This window comes from Sprattus sprattus (assembly GCF_963457725.1).
Source record: "Sprattus sprattus genome assembly, chromosome: 12".
NCBI classification, from domain to species: Eukaryota; Metazoa; Chordata; class Actinopteri; order Clupeiformes; family Clupeidae; genus Sprattus; species Sprattus sprattus.
Window position 1 is genome coordinate 28,687,951 of NC_137910.1, and position 19,256 is coordinate 28,707,206.

At 39.2% G+C, this 19,256-nt stretch overlaps 1 protein-coding gene across 1 annotated transcript in view; it reads right to left on the reverse strand.

The window, feature by feature from the left end:
• Positions 1–2,277: 2,277 nt before the first annotated feature.
• Positions 2,278–19,256, reverse strand: part of xpo5 (exportin 5) — a 53,383-nt gene continuing 36,404 nt past the window's right edge. The window contains exons 22-33 of the mRNA XM_080848478.1: positions 8,694–8,794; positions 8,412–8,508; positions 8,190–8,326; positions 6,256–6,353; positions 5,450–5,496; positions 5,204–5,310; positions 5,033–5,101; positions 4,821–4,921; positions 4,605–4,712; positions 4,231–4,368; positions 2,926–3,090; positions 2,278–2,801 (exon numbers count right to left, since the gene is read on the reverse strand). Coding sequence (XP_080704604.1) covers positions 2,646–2,801; positions 2,926–3,090; positions 4,231–4,368; positions 4,605–4,712; positions 4,821–4,921; positions 5,033–5,101; positions 5,204–5,310; positions 5,450–5,496; positions 6,256–6,353; positions 8,190–8,326; positions 8,412–8,508; positions 8,694–8,794 — 1,324 coding nt within the window. The 3' untranslated portion in view covers positions 2,278–2,645. The remainder of the gene's footprint in view (positions 2,802–2,925; positions 3,091–4,230; positions 4,369–4,604; positions 4,713–4,820; positions 4,922–5,032; positions 5,102–5,203; positions 5,311–5,449; positions 5,497–6,255; positions 6,354–8,189; positions 8,327–8,411; positions 8,509–8,693; positions 8,795–19,256) is intronic.

Here is a 19,256-nt window from a genome sequence, read left to right on the forward strand (position 1 = left end):
GGTGCTGGTGCTTCGGAGACGTGTCTATTACATGTCAAATACTTTGCTTTTGCCATTACGCCACCAGACAGGCTTTCTAACGATGTTTTGGCCCGCATCTGCTGTTCCATCAGCAGAACGTCAATGTCAGCTTCACCTTAATTCTTCTGTTTACATGTTTCTTTCTTGCTTGCCACTGTCACAGAGACTTTGTGCATTGAGGATGCGCTCTGTTTGTGCAGTAAAAATATGCTGATTAGATTAAATAGGGGCGTTTTGAGGGCGGAGATTCAGTTGCGCACAATTTCACGACCATTTGTGATTTATAACCGAAGGATTGGCGTACACGTGTTTTTTGTGTGTACGTCTGTTTTCTGTGGATCTCACTTACGCTCATTTCAGGAAATGTCTTAGACAAAATGTAGGATGGTTTCTACGCAACGTTTTATAAATGAGGCCCAATGACAGTTGGCTTCCAATACAGGTTGTCTAATCTTTCATTGGGTTCATCAAAATCATGCTCTCTCAAATGTATATTTTTACTCGACATAAAATTCTATCGAGGCTCAGTTGGTAAGGGTCTTTAGCTCTTAAGCCTAATGAACACCTGAAAAAGTTTACACTACACATCACTGCAGCCCTTACCCTTCGGTCAGACGACCCACAGAGTAGAGACAAAGCAACCAGCTGCCCTTCATTTTCAATGAGAGTTGGCCATTTAAGCGCAATTTATGGTGTTCCGTTTACGGAGACACAGAGGGCCCTCTTCAAGCACCTCTCCGTGCCCCGACGTGCACCTCCCACATTTTGTAAATATCCGTCTCCATCAATCCGTCAATACATCGCTGTTAACCTTGTGTATATGTATGCCAACATTAGATAGCTGGCTTAAACACCTCGCAAATCCCCTCAGACATATTTTTCAGTTCAAATAACAGGGTTTTGAAATTGCACCTTGTCTTAACTTTAAAAAAATCTAAGAAAGAAAAATCAAACAAACAACTTTTATGTACAAATACGACCATCTACGGAGTTTGGTCCTTCCCCCATCTTTTTTTTTGCAACACCTAGAACCGTTGGAGAACCAAAATGAAAATGAGTCAGTTGAGGCAACTGCATGACCACAGAGTAACGGAGTTGTAGAAGTATATTGCGGCATTCAAAACAAAAGACAAAAGGGCGTTGCATCGCCAACTAGGCTGGGTGGAAAAAGGCGAAAGGTCTATTTTATGCAAATACGGAGTTACGTGACAAGGCAACCAATGTACATTGCTAAAAATTGTAACCTCAATTGGAATCAAAGATGGCAAACCAAACTCCATAGTCAGTGGTGTTTATATACATTAATTTGTTTGGATTTTTTTTAGCTAACCAACCACAAAGCAGAGCCATAGAGAAGATTGTAACCTAGTAACCACAAGCTAGGAACGCCCATAAGCGGCAAGAGACAAAGAGTTTGTAAGTATCACTTCTAGTTACAAGGTTTTAAGAAAGACCCTTCTTAATCAACATGAATTCATCAGACACACCCGTTTTATTTATATGTCGGTTCATAAGAAATAGCATTAGCCAATTTCAGCAAGCCAGATCACGTTAGCTAGCAAACTCACAATGATAGTTACTTTGAAGTATATATATGATGTAACTGGTTTAAAACACATCATGAAACCACTGATGTGGAGGCCACTGATTCACTTATTCATTTTCATAAACAGGAAGTTGTCCCATTGGGCGGAATCAAGGCGGGACAAGGTGAGACTGACCACTTGTCTTGACAGGGGAAGTATATTTGTTTTTGAACATCATTAGTCCTTCATATTTCCCAAAGGTTTAATCCCGCCTGATCAATCCGATTGAACTTTCGATTGGATTTGGGCTGTTCATTCTGACAAGTGGTAAAAGAAGCAATTTCATTCTGATCACGCTTGCAGTCAGATTATAAACATTTAATATTTGATTTTAATATTTGCCATTTTGAGCATCTCATCCTCATGATAGTTTCTGCATCTTCCCCATGTCTCACCAATACATTGCGCAAGAGTTGGGTCCAACATGTGGAATACCATCCTGTGCTAGCTTTTCTTGGACCTTCTCTTGATGATGTCAAGAGCAAAGTTATTCCAAAACCTTGATACCAAGGTGTTAGCCTTGATAAAAGGCTTCAAAAGTGGTCTTTTGACCGAAAAGAATTCCATCAAAGTAGACACATACAATCAAAATGACCATAAACTCTACGTTTATTAAAAACAAAATATAAACAGTTTTTTTTTTACATAAATTGCTGCCTGTACATCAAAAACCTTTGCAATCATGAATGTAAGAAAGAAAAAAATATGGCAAGGACAGTGTACTGTCCTTAATACTAAAAACCGGGAATGTAGTGCAGATAACTGAACCTTTCAACATCACACAATGGTCAATCTCATGTTGGATCATCGACAGCTAAAAGTTTTCTACTTAAGACCATTTAGACTCCAATCCTCCTATGTTGCTTTATTTTCAGCTCAACCGTTTGAGACTTTGTGCCGCAAAATGTATTGTTTATGGTGGAGAGGACACTGGGACGTATTGTCTCACAACTTAGTATTCATTGGTCAGCAAGGACCAGAAAAGGAGTCTTCTGACAGTTTGGCTATGTGGTCCCGGCAGAGGTGCTATCTAGCCCCTCAGACATCATCTTGCTGAGGGCAGAATAGTGCAGTCAGGCCCGTGGTCTCGTTATTCTCCAGAAGGTCCCGCTTGGTGTCAGCCTTACCCGCTTTGAAGAGAGATGGAAGGTTGCGAATATGCACCTCTTTTTTAAACTGCTGCCCCAAAGGTTTCTAGTGGAAGGATAAACAGATCTCATTTATTGCCACTGCTATGCATGTAAAGTTAGTGTAAAAATACCAGAACTAGCAACGCATTCTCCTTTTTCATATGTTATTCTAAAAGACTTAACCTTACCCCAATAGCACCAGCAATGAGCTTCTTGAACTGTTCTTTCCTCTTCTTCTCAGCAACCTTATTAGCACCAGGGTTCAGGATCCTGTGGTCAAACTGGTCCAGAGCCTCCAGCTGGATGTTGGGGATCTGAGTCATGACTCCCCGTAGTTCCACATAGCGTGCTCTCTATCAAGTCCAAAATGACAAGATTATCCATATTTAGTTATCAATATCCAAATTCTCCAAAGTAATCACTACTTATGCTTAAACCAAAATACATCCGCTATGGTAATTTAAGATTTACTGTAATGTCTAAACTCGTGGCCCTTTCAAACTGCAGGAACTCAAGGAACCACGTTTGGGGGCTCGAAACAACCCCAACCCCACTGCAGGAACCACCCCTTTTCAAGTCCCTAAATTGAAAGTGTAATAAGGTATTTGAGAAGACCAATTCCTGATTCAATCCAAGACATGCAATAAGTAAGTAAACTTGTTTACCATGTTTTTGCAGTCATATGATGTGTTTTCTGTTCTATGCCCAATACTTGGAGATTGGTTAGTTTACAAATTTTATTCGAATTGAGCGAACTACTCCTCACAGTCCATTGCGGTGTATTCATTGTGCATGTTAAAAAGGAAACGGTGTCCATACAGTCCTTGTTAATGGGAAGCAAACATGGTGACTCGCACTCATTTGATTGGCTGTTGAGCTCAAATATCAACATCAATACCATTAATGTGGCAAATACATACCCTAATACGTTTTAACAAACAGACTGATTCCCAAACCCTTAGTTGTTTCCCTTGGCTAGCTGCTTCAAAGTGCAAGTTATTGCGGCATGGCCAAAAGTGGTTATGGAAAAACAATATATGTTCCCCATTTACATAGCCAAAGTTGTGTACAAACACTGGAGATGTTTTGCGAGCAAACACTGAACGGACAGCTAGAAGACTGTGTGGAAATATTCGTAGAATTTGACAAACAGTGAATAGGATTAGATTTGTGGACTGGACCTTTAACTTAAAAATGCACATTTCACAAAATTCCACAATCCCTAATTATGGGACGGGTGAAACACTGGTAGATTTTGAATCCATGTAGCAAAATAACAGTTTATCATGGGATTATTATGTTAACTTGTGGTTCCAACAATTCATGCATCACAGTTGGAAAGTGCACCACAGAACAGCCAAGGAGTGGCATCTTCTCTAAAGGTTTGAGCCCCGCTTGAATTCCTGAGGAGGGCAATGGCCTAACCTAGAGTGTTTGAAAGACGCCACCTGGCCACAGCAGCCAGCTCAGGGGATGTGTGCTGCAGGACTTACCAGGTTCTCATACATCAAGAGTGCCAGCTGTGTGAGGGTGGCGTTAGAGCCCTCATGTTGGCCGTGAATCTGTAGTCCCTTCAGCACACTGACATACAGCCATGTCACGGCCTCTGGCAGCAGGTTCCCCCCGACCACCTGCAATTTTTGTGCAATTTTTTTACATACAAATAGGATATATTCGTATCTGATCACATTTACCCTTGCAACCTCAGGTTTTGAACACATGGCTTCCAATTCCATTCCAATTATTAAAGCTACTAAGGTGAGAATAGCATTCCTTAGGAAAAGATGTCTTATTATATTATAATCGGAACAGGAAAGGGTACGGAACAGGTGAGGCATGCCCAGTTTAACCTAAATCAATCACAAACCTGTCGAAGGAGAGTCCAACACACCAGAGAGGCCGTACGGTGGCAGATACTTGTGTCTTTCCAGGACACGGCGGTGAAGGCAATAGTCAGAAGAGTCATGTAAATATCCTGTGGAAAGGACAAAAACATCAGGGGTCAGGCAGGATTCTTTAGGCATTGATTGTACACAAATTGAAACGGCCATCGCCAATGATTTTCTCTGTTAGAATTCTTCACCTCATGTTTGAGCAAGCACTTCCCGAGATCGGTTAGCTCGTCTACAGAGTTAGCAGAATTCATCTGGATACCCTGAGACGCATCTGTTGCCATCATCTCATCTGCAAAGAGAAGCTCATCGTTAAAATGAGACTAAACAGATTTCAAGACGTTAAACAAAATGAGACTAAACAGATTTCTAGACGTAAAGCTGTAACTACATGAATGTTCACCATCATTATCCGCCGTCTCCTCTTTGCTTCCAACGGGCTCAGGGACTTTTCTTGATATACAAGAAACGACTGAGGGCAAAAAAAGGACAAAACCTGTTACCACTGGTGACAGTGTGATATCAGTGAGCTTCAGGAAGGGCTTAGTTCCATTGTAAAGCTGAAGTCACTTACTGATCAGATCTAGGAGCTCCCTGGTCACAATGCGCACCAGTTGTTCCTCCAACATCTCTTGAGTTACCTGCGTCTCCTCCAGGATCACACTCTCCTCATCTGAGCCTCTGAGGATCAAAAGTATATTTCCACTTTCTGTTGCCCATTCTGTGACATCAGACTTCTCTTTTTGGACCACTAATAAAACATATTATCTATCCCTCGATAAATGATCTCAACACAAACACCCTGAATAGGTCCTCTTACCCCAGACTACTCCGTTGGTTGATGATCTGCCACCTCAAGGTTAGTCTCTGTAACCAAAGAGTGAGGGGGGTTGGGGGGGTTGGGGAAACAACATTCAAATCTTTTACCCTCTGCTTAGAAAAACCTTTACTTTTTAGAGTTTTAATGTCTTGCATTGTCATTTTAGGGACTCTTATCAGTACATAAGTTACAACCCATTTAGTTTTAAAAACATTATTCAACCAATAAAATCTAATCCATTATACAATGATAATGAAACTTGCCAGTCCTTTTGAATACGTACTACAAGAATTTCTTATTGATCACAAAACCACTGAGTTGCATTGAAATTGCTTAATTGCAATACAGAAGCGGGTTTAGCCATCCTGGAGGAGTCCACAAGCAACAAATGCTAAAATGGACAAATTACAGAAATCTGGCAGTTTTAATTAGTTTGACTCCTCAATAACTTGCTGACAACATAATCGCAAGATGATTGTTCAAATCATTTCACAAATTTGGAATTTATGGTCAAGATTTGGTAATCTATCTGTGCTAACATACAGGAATTCTATTGACCTGAGGGTCCCTTTTTCATGCCTACTAATAGCTAACACATGCTATAGAATTTCATTTTTATAAACATATCGTCATTGTTTGATTTCTTTATTTAGAATATATAATAATTCCCCAGGTTTGTGTAGACCTACTTATTCATCTTAAAAAAAGAATATCATTCTTTCTCACTCATAATGCAGCATTGCCTTATACGACTGGAATACAATTAATGATTTGAAAGGAAAGTTAAGCAGGAAATAACGTCTCACCTGCAGCATGTACGCGAAGACAGGCCCCAGCAGGGGACAGAGTAGAGACTCATGATATTCCAGAGGACAAGAAACGACCAGCTGCTTCATGAACACGCGTGAATAGTTACAATAAGGACAATAAACATGACACAGTAAGAGTCAGGGGCGTAGCACCAGATTCTGGGCCCTATGCACAGTAGGTTCATAGGCCCCCCCCCCCCCCCCAAAAAAGAGTGCCACGCCCCCTCCCCCCTGATGGTGAAACTTTGCAAATTGAAGGTAGTTAGGAAATGGCTTCCCTTCCTTGTCTTTTGCTGTAATTGTATTTGTTTTTATGTTGCTTGCCAGTCTGTGAACAATTGTGTCTCTCTCTTCATTAGTTCATTTCTCTGTCCATAGTGCTGGATCTTCTGGCATACACTCCCTGGCGCTGGTCTGACTACTTTCTGACCTCTCTTCATCCCTTTCACTTTTCTCAGAATCTTCTCTGCTATCACTTCCTTCACTTGTGTCATCCTCTACCTCATTTTCTCCATCTTCCTGGACAGAAGCATGAAGCATCTGATAGATATTACTGTAACAGGCAATTCCAATGTAGCCTAATTTGTGTGACTGAACATGTTTAAAGGTAGAGTATGGGATGTTTTCCTGGAACACTTTTTACTATATTGCTTAAAATCCCCTTCACACCCTGATTGCAACAAAAAAAAGTCACCTTTGGATGGAACAGCCTGTGTTGCTATTTGCTAAACACATTAAGCCTACAGTATAAATAGCTAAAATGATGTACTTTCATTTTAAACTGCTCACCTTGCCTCAAGACCACAGTGTCAGAGGATGAGGGGTCTGCATCACTAGCTGCTTCTGAAACTGAGTGCCATGTTTCACAAGTTAACTTTGCTAGCCAACTAATTTGACAGCCTAATCTTATGAACTTATTGAGCCTAGACTAGCCCTACTTAATAAGGCTATTAGCCTAATTATGTTATGGCCTAACAAATATTAATTTAGCCAAATGTTCTAATTAGTATAGACCTACTATTGCAATGGTGTGGTAGGCTATGCATAAAAATGAAAGAATACCCGCACACTGTTGCTGCAGCTCCCGTGTATTTTATTGGCACAACGTTTCGACCAGGTGTTCGTCAGGTGTCAGCAGCAACAGTGTGGGTATTCTTTCATTTTTACGGATCTCTTTTTACCCTGCACCTGGATTGGATGTGCGTGCAATACACTCTGCAACTGTGGAAGGCTATGCAAACAAACATGTATTTAGAGTTTACCTCAGATTACAGATAGGGCATGTTATTTCTAATTTTGTGTTATGCCGTTTTTAGCAATGACAATCGCGGTGGTATTGATTCGTTTTATTACCACATCATGAGTTCATTTAATGTAGGGTGTTTGCTTTCACATTCGGGCTCACCTTTCTTAGGAAAGAAGTCTGTTAGTAGTTGCTTTCCCTCGTCTCTTTTTCTCTCTCTTGCCTGCCTTTCTTTTCTTTTCTGAAACCCGGATTTAACGTTCTTGGACATCTTCAATGCGCACCGTTGCCTCAGTCGAATGAACGTTAACATTCGTCAAATGCGCCTATAGGTAAAAAGAACACTGAAGGCGGACTAAACCATTTTGTGCGTGAGCCGGGGGGGTGAGGGTCTCCAGACATTATATGTAGACTAGGACACACAATTCAATCCATCATTCAACCAATTTATTTACCCAAAACATTAAAATTATATTAGTTAGCAAGAAAATTTGGACCTTTAAATGATATTAATATTTAAAGGAAAAATAAAATTCCACACTCCTCAAGGGCCCTCCCCCACAGAGGGCCCTGGTAACTCAGTCCCCTTTATCCCCCCCCTACGACGCCACTGGTAAGAGTACATCAAACGCAGTAATAACAGGATGCTGTTGAGCTGAAGACCACAATATTGTCATCAAAAGGATATGGAGCAAAGGGCGTAGTCTGTGGTCAGGAACATTATCTAGATTACTGAGAACAGAGTTGCTGATCTGGTGGGCCAGCCCATCAATGGTGTAGAAATCTTGTGTGAGCGAGGGGCCCAGGTTCCCTAGCACATGAAAACTACAAACACAATTGTGAAAATCAGAAGCAGTACAACAGGAAAATAATGAAAAAGAAAGAGCTACCACGAACCACTGAAACCTACCAGTTGTCATAAAGTGTACAGAAGAAGCCTTGCATGCGCTCCAGAGCCGTTTTGTACACAGGGGAGTCATAGATATCCAGCACAGGTTGCGGCAGGCCTGCAGAAAACATGTGGAGTGAGCACCGAGGGTACACTGGGCCTCCTATTTATGTTGTATGTCTGCTACTGATGGTCTCTCTTGCACGTCCAAATTAAAATATTTCATTTGAGGCAGACTTTACATTTTTCCACTTCCGACAAGTTGATGATAAAGATTAACTGTACTGTCGATGACATCCTTACCCAGTACTAAATTCTTTTCCACATCCATGACCTCATGTACTCTGATGAAAGTCTCACTGTGACGAGCCATGTTCTCTGGTGAGAACAAGCTATTATGGGTCCTGCAAAGACATAAGCAAGCTGGACTTTAGTTTAAAGTAGGGGTGTAACTGCACATAGAAGTGAAGGTTCAGTTCGCACCGCTGTTTGGACATCACAGTCCAGTACAAGTTCGGGGCAACGGGAAAAAGCAAAAAAAAGCAAAAAAAAACTATTGTATACGGCTAGGTTTCTTTTAATTTATTTTTAACAGACAGAAGTGCAGTTTGTTTCCACTAGTGTCAAAGCTGGTCCAACCTGTAGTGTATGAAGCAGTAAAATGTAAACAGTGAATATAAAGTCTCGCATAGGTCATACTTTTATGTGGGGCTGATACAAATCAAAAAGCAATAGTTCACAATTGGCTCCACAACTGAAAAACATCTGTTATGTTATCAAAGTAAAAAATAAACAGAACCATACCAAAGGATTGTTTCATTTTGCTCCCCTTTATTTTGGCTATTTCTAAACAAAAGGAACATTTTCATATTGTATTACGCATATAAATATAAACAATTTCATTTTGTACTGTAATACGCAGGTGAATATAAACAGCGAACATAAAAATATGGCCTATGGCAGAGTGTATGTTGGCTGATGTCAAACAAAAAAGACACAATAGGCTCTCTTAATTCCAAATCTTGAATCTCATCACAGTTGATTTGAAAGAAGCAGGTCCTGTGTGTCATTTGGTTTTAGATCCTATCACAGCAATGAAACAGCCTTCTGAATGACCAACTAATCACATCTGATCATGGGTGCCTTTCAAAACTGGTACTTGTACATGCTACCCTTAAGTTAGGGCCAATAGTTTTCCGCGTCAAAAAAAAGCAAATTCCGTGTCACGTTTTTGGTGATTCCGTGTTTCCGTGTTCCAAAAAAAAAAACCAGCCGTAAAATGGCTTTCTGCACGTTAACTGTATGAAAAACCCTGTTGATAGTGATGTTGCCTAGCAACGCTGTCTGCGTGCGTGCAGCCCCCTCAGTTAAGTTAGTGACGAGTTCAGTTTGACGCCAAGTAGTTGACCATACTGTGCCTTATACATTTCCAATGCTTAAATCATCATTGTTCGACCTGTATGTGATGCATTATGTGCATACCTAATGAAAGTAAGGGTTTTCATGAAGTTGCTACTGTGATAGATCGTGTATTAAATACCAAATTTTGGGCTACGTGCTAGTGCTATTAGTAGTTATTAGCATGCTAAGCGGAGATTTAGCTATGTTCTCTTCTTATGTTGATACGCTGTAATAAAGATGGGTTCAATCCTGTTAAGATTTCGACTGGATGAGATATGAATGAGATCCATGTTTCCTAGTGTAATGTCCACTTTTGTATCTAGTAATATTAGTTGTGTAATTGTTATTGTGTAGCAATAACTCATGTTAAGGTAATTCAGTGCAGTGCTAATTAGTCCCCATAAAGAAAACTGATTTGGTAACTCAATGAATAATACGTGCCCTTCTTAGATTGTTGTTTGCCAGCCATCAACAGAACAGAAGACTTAACATTTTTTGTTTTTAATGCGATTGGGAAGATGAGCAAATGAACGTGACTACCGTTGGAAAGGGGGGCGTGGCCGGAGCAGAGTTCAGCGCAGACGTGACATTTTCTGACTGCTTTTGTTCTTTAATTAATGTTTGTTCATTGTTGCGATCGTTGTTGTGTTTATTTGAAAGAAATTCAGTCTTGCAGGGTAAAATACAGGGGGCTTTGGGCGATTTTGATGCACAAAATTATGTTTCCGTTTGAAAAGTTGTAATTCCGTTTTCAATGGTCCATTACGTGTCAGATGGTCCATTCCGCGTATTCCGTCCGTGTTCCGTTTTCGCGGAAAACTATTGGCCCTATTAAGTGCTGTCATAAGGAAACATGGCATTAACTTCCATTGCTATACTGCCAACTTTACCTATCCATGAAACCTGATGAAATTGTACATCTACCCAAGATATAAGCCTGCCTGCATGATGTAAAATCTTGGATGGCTAACAACTTCCTGCAGCTTAACTCAGATAAAGCTGAGGTTATGCTTGTCAGCCATTAACAATTGAGAATGACACTTTCTAGCCCAATTCAGCCCTTAAGAACATAAGTGCACTCCAATCTGGCAGATTTACTACTGCTAATTAACGTTCTTAAATTTTGTTCTAAGTAAAGGACGAATCCCAGATAAGAAAACTTTCATGATTGCCAGAATTGTCCCAGGAACTTCATAAGTGGAGTTAAAAAGAAATTTCTTCTTAACTTTTTCTTAACTTTGTTCCAGAATGAGTGCAGCCTTCCTGATTAAAAGGGAGTTTTTGTTTTGGTGCTGTATAAATCAAATGTATTTCAATTTGCCCTCTTCATAGTGTGTCACTCAGTCCGACACCAATAACAGTATTGGCAACATTGTGGTGTGCCAATCTGTACTCAATGGTTCAGAAATTAGTATTTTCCGCAGTAAATTAGTATTTTTCCTTGAAATCTGTACTGCGTTAATGGGTGCCACGGGCAAAATTTTGATATGTACTTGTAAAAGAAACAATATTGTGGCATTCAGTCGACAAACGTAGACTTATTTGTAGTCTGTAAGATCACTTTTTGAGAGGGTCTCTTTTCTTAATCATGTGAACTTGGCTGTGTCAGTGTATTTTGGCAGCCTTTTCATATTGTGGTGGAAGTATCTCATATTTTATAAGTTTCTGTATAGAAAATGCAACCCTTATAAAATAAAATCATGGCTGAACAAAAGAAGAAGATGTATTCTAGGACAGACATTTTTAAAGAGTTATACTAAGCAACACAGCTGTATAACTTCTGTATGGCCCATAAGGGAAATTTTCTCTTGAGGTTTGTCATCTAGTAATATATAAACACATTTTGGCCATCAGTGGTGAGAGGTGGTCAGCAACATTGATGGGTATGCAATGTCCTACGAAGGCTTCAGCAAGAAGCAGCTCAGCTGAGGTGACTTTCTCAGTCAGGGTCATCCCACTGGACAGGGTCTCAAAACCCATTGACAGCAGACTCTTATTCCCATGGACTTGGGTGCTGGCTGTTTTGTGTTTGATGGAAGACATGTGTGCCTTAACATCATAGAGTCCATTATGGGCAATGCTAAATGTGGACCGACATATATAGTGCAAAAGGCATATACATGTATTTCTTGGTATAACTCTGGGGGGAAGTCTGTGTCCTAGGAAATGTCTTCTTCTTTTGTTCAGTCATAATTTTAGATTATAAAGTTTGCATGCTATATTCAAAAACGTATCCAAATTAGAAATGTTTCGTCCACAACAGAAAGACTGAGCTAAATGAAAAGACTTAGTAAGGCGAATTGAGCGAAGCAAGAAAGGAGCTTGATTAGACGGAATACCGTCACATGGAAATTACTGCTAAACAACGCCTAGAAGAACAGTGACAGCAGCGGTGCCACGGGGATGACAACAAATGCGGTCTGTTCCAACTTCTGTCTTTTGCCTTACTGAGCCTTTTCATTTATCTCACTCTTTTGACAGAAACATACCTTGATTCAATGTAAATTCTGAGTTAACCATTCATATTTGTGTTAGAAAAATATATCAAGAAATAGTCAAGAAAGTTTTATTCTTGATCATTAGTTTTATATTCTTTCATTGGGGTTCCATATTAAGGAGTAGCCTAGTTGATAAAAAAATTAATAAACATCACAGAAATGTACCCAAATCTGTTGGTGGCGGCCATTTGTAAACTAAGAGCAGATGGGACAAGGTAACTTTATCCATCAATGTCAAAAGTAAATAGTCCTCATATAGCGATAAAACACATTCCCAATCGCTTGTGCGCACTGAAATAGATTACAATGAACCGAGCTTCCCTATTGGTTTCCGTGTCGCTGCAGCTATAATATCGACCAATCAGCGCAAGAGTATCATATGGCGTCAGATTAGTGCCAAAACTCGCACGCGCGATAAACATCTACTCAAGCAACTTTCAGGTTTTCGCGAGCGTGAATTTCATCTGCACACTCAATCTTAGCATCTGCGATATCAAATTCAACCACTGCCAGCGCAGAGACTGACATGCTCTTGCTCTCGAATTTCTAATATGCCCACGTGAAGACTTTTTACCTCCTCACTCGAAGGATGATTTTACGCTTGCGAAGAACAATTTTGGCACTGTGGGCGGTTTTGGTTGTCTGGGAATTCCCCGCCCCTTCACTGCATTTCATTTGCTCAGTTAGTCTGGCCAACTCCTCAATGGAGGTCCATTTCACTCACGTAATTGGACACGCCTTTAACCAATCAGACCAACGATACTATACAACGATACAACGATACAACGATCGGTAATAAAGCAAACACATCTTTTTTCTGTATGAATTGTTCCAGAGCAGGTTTCTGTTCTATTTTCAAAGAAAACTTGCCTTTGAAATCATCCAAGACAGCCGCGAGAGCAGTATATAGTTTACTGTGCTTTTCTCTTAAGTTTCGCTTTTGTTACAGTAGACGTGGTTATTTTAAATCCGCCAACGGCGCCAGGTAGCCAAAAGCCAGTTTGTGATTGGCTCCAAGGATTCTGGAAATCTTGAAGTGAACTGCTATCCTAAGTTTGCCAGACCCCCTTCAGAGGCTAAATCAAATTGGCCGGAGAAGAGGGGCGGGACTTCCCAGACTACGGTTTTGGCACTGTGCGCACTGAAATAGATTACAATGAACCGTGCTTCCCTATTGGTTTCCGTGTCGCTGCAGCTATAATATCGACCTATCAGCGCAAGAGTATCATATGGTGTCAGATTTGTGCCAAAACTCGCACGTGCGATAAACATCTACTCAAGCAACTTTCAGGTTTTCGCGAGCGTGAATTTCATCTGCGCACTCAATCTTAGCATCTACATATCAAATTCAACCACTGCCAGCGCAGAGACTGACATGCTCTCGCTCTCGAATTTCTAATATGCCCACGTGAAGACTTTTTACCTCCTCGCTCGAAGGATGATTTTACGCTTGCGAAGAACAGTTTTGGCACTGTGGGCGGTTTTGGCACTGTGTGGGCGGGAACTAATGGAGGACGTGCTCTTCTATGATTGGTCCTGATCATTGAGGCTTGCAGACTCTCGTAGTCACGTCAAATGTCAATCACTTCGACTAAACTCCGGTGAGTAGATGCATGTATGTATGGTGAAAACTGATATTTAGTGACCAATCGAAGTAATGGTACCCATTAAACCCGTTTTGATTAAATACGAGTGGTGATTATGGCATTTGACCCACGGTCACTTTATTTATTCCAGGAAAAATTGTAAGTTCTCGGAACATAGTCATTGAATATATCATTCCTCATATCAGTTTTCACCATGCAGCTAAAGAGTCTGGTTTAAGTGAGTGACGTGACTACAAGACTCTATCAAAGCCGACAACTATACAATAAAATAAGTTTATTTGATCAAGAGGGTCAGTATACATTCGTGAACATTAAGATGTAAATGCACCCAATTATAGCCATTGCCCTGCCAGAGTGACAACTAGCCTAACTCTTTAGCTCCATATGACAACTGATATTTAATGACCAACCAGTAACGGCACCCATTAAAGCTGTTTTGATTAAATACTAGTGGTGATTGTGGCATTTGACCCACGATCACTTTATTTATTCCAGGAGAATAGGCAGTTCTTGTGACAGTCGCTGTTATCTGCCAGTAGTAGGCAACATATCTAGCTACTAGCTAGCTTTATATCCCTGCGCTAGCAAGAAGCATTTGCTTGCTAACTGTTGTAGCTAGCTATTACTGCTGAGTTTTCAAAGTTGACTTAAATGTTTTATTGTAATTTATTCCATGATCCGGGTGTTTTCACTGCTTTTAACACTGCTAGCTATAACTGTTAGCACGCAAATGCTTCTTCTGAGGCAGTCAGAGGAGCTCTAGAATCTAAGATCAGTAGTAGACTAGCTAGCAGCTAAACAATACAATATCATAGAGGGGAGGACAAGCCACGTTCGCAATTGCAAGTTCTAACTGTAAGAATGCTCAACACTTGAACTAGGGCTGCAACTAACGATTATTTTAGTAATCAATTAATCTATCAACTTTTTTTTCAATTAATCGACTAATCTAACGATTATTTCCATAAATTGCAAAAATTATTCAAAATGTTGGAATTAAAATTTCTAATGTATTTGAGTTAATACAAATGTAATCATCATATTAAATAAATGAAATAGTAATACAAAATTAAGAGTGCAAATATGCTTTTAAAAGTAAAGAGAAAGTGCAAATAAAGTTTTAAAAGTAAAGAGAAAGTGCAAATAAAGTTTTAAAAGGAACTCAAAATAGCAATCAAGCCTCTGCAAGTGCAAAATAACTGAGCTGCAGGTGACATTCAAATTCAACATATGAAAAAAAAAATCCACAATCTTTTTTTTGAAGATTGATAAGTGGAGGAGGTTAACTATTCAGAACAAACGAAAATACAGGCTACTCTGATAATTCACTGATTTACCGCACTTAACATAACTGAAATGGCGTTAGCAAGCATCCTCCATGAGACATTCTATTTTCAAACATGTAAGAGTAAACCTTACAATAAGTTATAGATATATGTCTATGATAATTACTGCTAGACACTTACTGTTCTTATGCTCCCACAGCCCATTCTCTTTGAAATACTGAAGTAGTACTTCTTAAACTACTAATAATTGACCATCATTGAGAAAAATTACGACTTTTCTGTTAGCCATATCTGATATGCAGCAGCTGCTAAACCAAGCTTTGTTTATTGTTTCCATGGTAACATGAGCCATCTCAGAATAATTAGCTTTTCGCAGCTATTTCGCACTTCCTATATGCAATTCCGAATGGAAAGTACCGGTAGCTCTGTTAGCGTCTTAAAAAAAAACAAAAAAACATTTCATATTATATGACGCGTCGACGATACAAATCCGCGTCGACCATTTTTCACAATCGACCTAGTCGATTTCGTCGACTAATCGTTGCAGCTCTAACTTGAACCCATGCGACGAAAAACCATATAAGTCCAAAAAAAACGCGGAAAAACTCACTGTCCACTGATGAAAATGGAGACACCGGCTACGTTCGTGTCCGCTGCAGACATTAAAAGGCAAAACCTTGGCAAAAAAAGGAAAGCACACATAAATGAATGGAAGGACAGAGCCAGGAAGACTTTGAGGGATGCTGGGAAACCATACGTGAACCGAAGAGGAGTCCTGAAACGAGGGAAAAGTACACCGAAAGAGGTGAGTGGAAGAACCGTTTATGTACAAAGTATCTACTTAACGTTAGCGGTTACAGTCAGAGGGGCGTGTACTGAACGTCTACTACTGTTCATACAGCTCAGTCTGTTTAACTCTTTGGTGACGGTCCATTCAAATTTCGGTCACTCATGACTGGTCACGTATCTGGTTACATTCTTTTTCTATTTCACTCAATCTTCGTTCCCATGGTACTGAAAATGTTGTTTACAGTTGTCCAATCTCAAGGATGTATTTCATTTGTGTACCCAATCTCAAATACCATTGGTTTAGAGACGTTTTACCGGAAAAAAATAATTGACGGCGCTTCATTTCAAACATGGCGTTTTCAAGCAAAGTGATATGCTCGATCAAGCGGTTCAGCTTTGTTTACAAACGGAAAATGAAGAGGATAACGATGCAGATAGTTCAACTGGTAGGATGAGCAGTGGAGAAGAGTAAGAACTTGACAATCTGTTTATGAATGATTGTGATCTGATCAAGAATTGAGGTGAGATGCGTCTATGTTGACTCCTGAACGACACGCTGATTATCCTTACATTACAATTTCCGCTTTTTTGCGCCATCAATATATACCTATATTTTTAGTAACACTAAACGTTTGAACATTACATTATTATTTGGAAGGGGTTATTGGAAGTTATTAGACGTTTTCTTGAAAATAACCGATCCGTTTCCAGTGTTTTGGGTCCACGTGGAATGACGTGTCATTCATGGATTTGTTTGTGTCATATGTCCCGCATTTAGATCGTGATACAAATTATTTTATACAATGCTATCACTTCTGTCTCATAGTTCTTTAGTTTTTTATCTTGATCAACCAAAATAAATGATAATATATTTCTATACTTGCATTTGTGTTGTTATTTCTCGTAATAGCTTTGTAGTTTTTAAGTTTGGCACAGTAACTCTTGACCTTCCATGCCATGTTTGTTTTTTGAAGTAACCTGAAAATATGTCAATGTGGCATATCAAATAATTGTTGTTCATGTAGTTCAAATGTTCTATAGTGACATGTTTTATATCTATTTAGGCAAATAAATTGGTGTTTCAACAAGATACAGAAAATATTTTTTTGGGGGGAAAAAATATGTTTTTTTCTAAATAATTATGTTTTTTCGGAAAAATATGTTTTTTTTCAGTGACCTATAGACAGTGTTGTATAAAGTACTCAAAAGCCATACTTGAGTAAAAGTACAGATACGTTACTGGAAAATTACTCAAGTAAAAGTAAGTCACCTTTTAGAATATTACTTAAGTAAAAGTATTAAAGTATCTGATCTTTACTGTACTTAAGAATCAAAAGTAATTTTCTGATATTAAATGTACTTAAGTATTGAAAGTAAAAGTAAAAAGTAAAAAAAAAAGTAAATGCTGTTAATAAAAAAGCAAAGGGTCAGAATTTTGAGAATAATGAAGTTTATTCAGACTAAAATGAGCAAACTTATAAACATGGGCTGATTTGAACCCCACTCCCTACTCAATACATTGACAAAGACAAACCCATAGGCTACTGTATGTCTGCAAATTAAGCTGCTTATATATATATCTAGATAGCGATCTACACTTTTGCTAGGTGGTAACTAACTATCTAGTTAAGATAACATCCACAAACAGTTATGGTTAATGTCAACTGGTATTATTACCACTCTCTTCAACAAATGTGTTAATGTTAAAATCAAAATGTTGACGTCAACATGTTAATGTTACCGTCTGAAATTGCACGCTGAGCTATTCCCTGATTGACACCTGTATGCTATTGCTTTGATTATTGTTGTGTCCCCTTCGTTGTTGATCTTAATGTTTTCGATATGTTCTTCCACTGCATATTGCAGTCCATTTTGCCTTGATCTGGAGGATATCGCGGATATATTACTCCAAAAAGAATCACTGACACTGACAGATATAGCGCGGCTGGTCCTCGTCGTAGCCATGCTTTTGGGTACAGTCCTCGGAGTTTTAGCTGACGTAGCAACGTTAACTAAGGGGGCTTTTGTGAACGGAAAAATCGCATTAGCGTGCGCTAGGACAGCTGATTCGCCAAACCTACTTGGAGTCTGTTCTACCACAGTCCCCGACTTTGGTCTCATCACTCCCATGATTATTATTTTTTCTAAAGATGATTCGATTTTGTAACGAGTAACGAAGGTTTCAGGAGAAATGTATCGGAGTAAAAGTATCAGTTTTCTTTGCAAAATGTAGCGAAGTAAAAGTAAAAGTCATCAGAAATAGAAGTAGTAAAGTAAAGAACAGATATCCAAAAAAACTACTTAAGTACAGTAACGAAGTATTTCTACTTCGTTACTATACAACACTGCCTATAGATGCATGAAAGGAGATGAAGATTTTGTCAGATTGACTCCAAACTTGGCAGGAAGATTCCTTACAAGATATACTAAAACTTTCACTGAAAACACAATTTCAGTCATTTTATTATTATGTCAACCACAGCAGATTACACCTACTTTTTGTGTTCAGAAATTTCACCGCATAAATTAGCATAAATATTTTTTTTAATAATTGAAATTGAGAGATTTTTTTATTTTTTTTTTTACATCTATTCTACGTTGATTATCACCCTTTAAAATGAATAATAATATATGGTGTTATGTGCAATATTTGCAGAGATATCCAAGATTTACTAGCCTGGATACCAGCCTGAACTCCGCCCACAAAATTTTTGGTCTGGGAGATTCAGTCTGGAATCGAGTTAGTTGGGAGAGATTTAACGTTTCAAAAAGGTTGAAACGCAATCTAAACCAATCAAATTGTAAGGGCGGGCTTTATACGTTGATGGACAGATATAGATAGAATATACCGGAATATACATCGAACAAAGATGGCGCCGTCTCGGGAGCTTAGTGGGACATATTTTATATGATTTAAGCTATCTACACGACTTTTTTATGTCTACATTGACTCGGTTAGTTGTGTATACGCAAAACGAGTGTTGCCGAGGATTTTAGGTCCTAACTAAAGCACTCTAGACCATTATTGATCGGTTATGCTAACGCGTTGGCCAACAAAATCATTGAAACTAATGGTAGCTTCTAGCCTTGAGTGCTAATTAAGTAACGTGAGCAGGCATATCTCAGCAGATATTGACAGCGCATTCATTTTGAAAGAGGAACAGAGAAACGCGATCAAGGCATTTGTCGATTGAAAAGATGTTCTTGCCGTCCTTCCTACGGGAGCAGGTAAAAGTTTAATCTGTCAGATGGTAATACTACGTTGCTCTGATTGGTTCTAGGTAT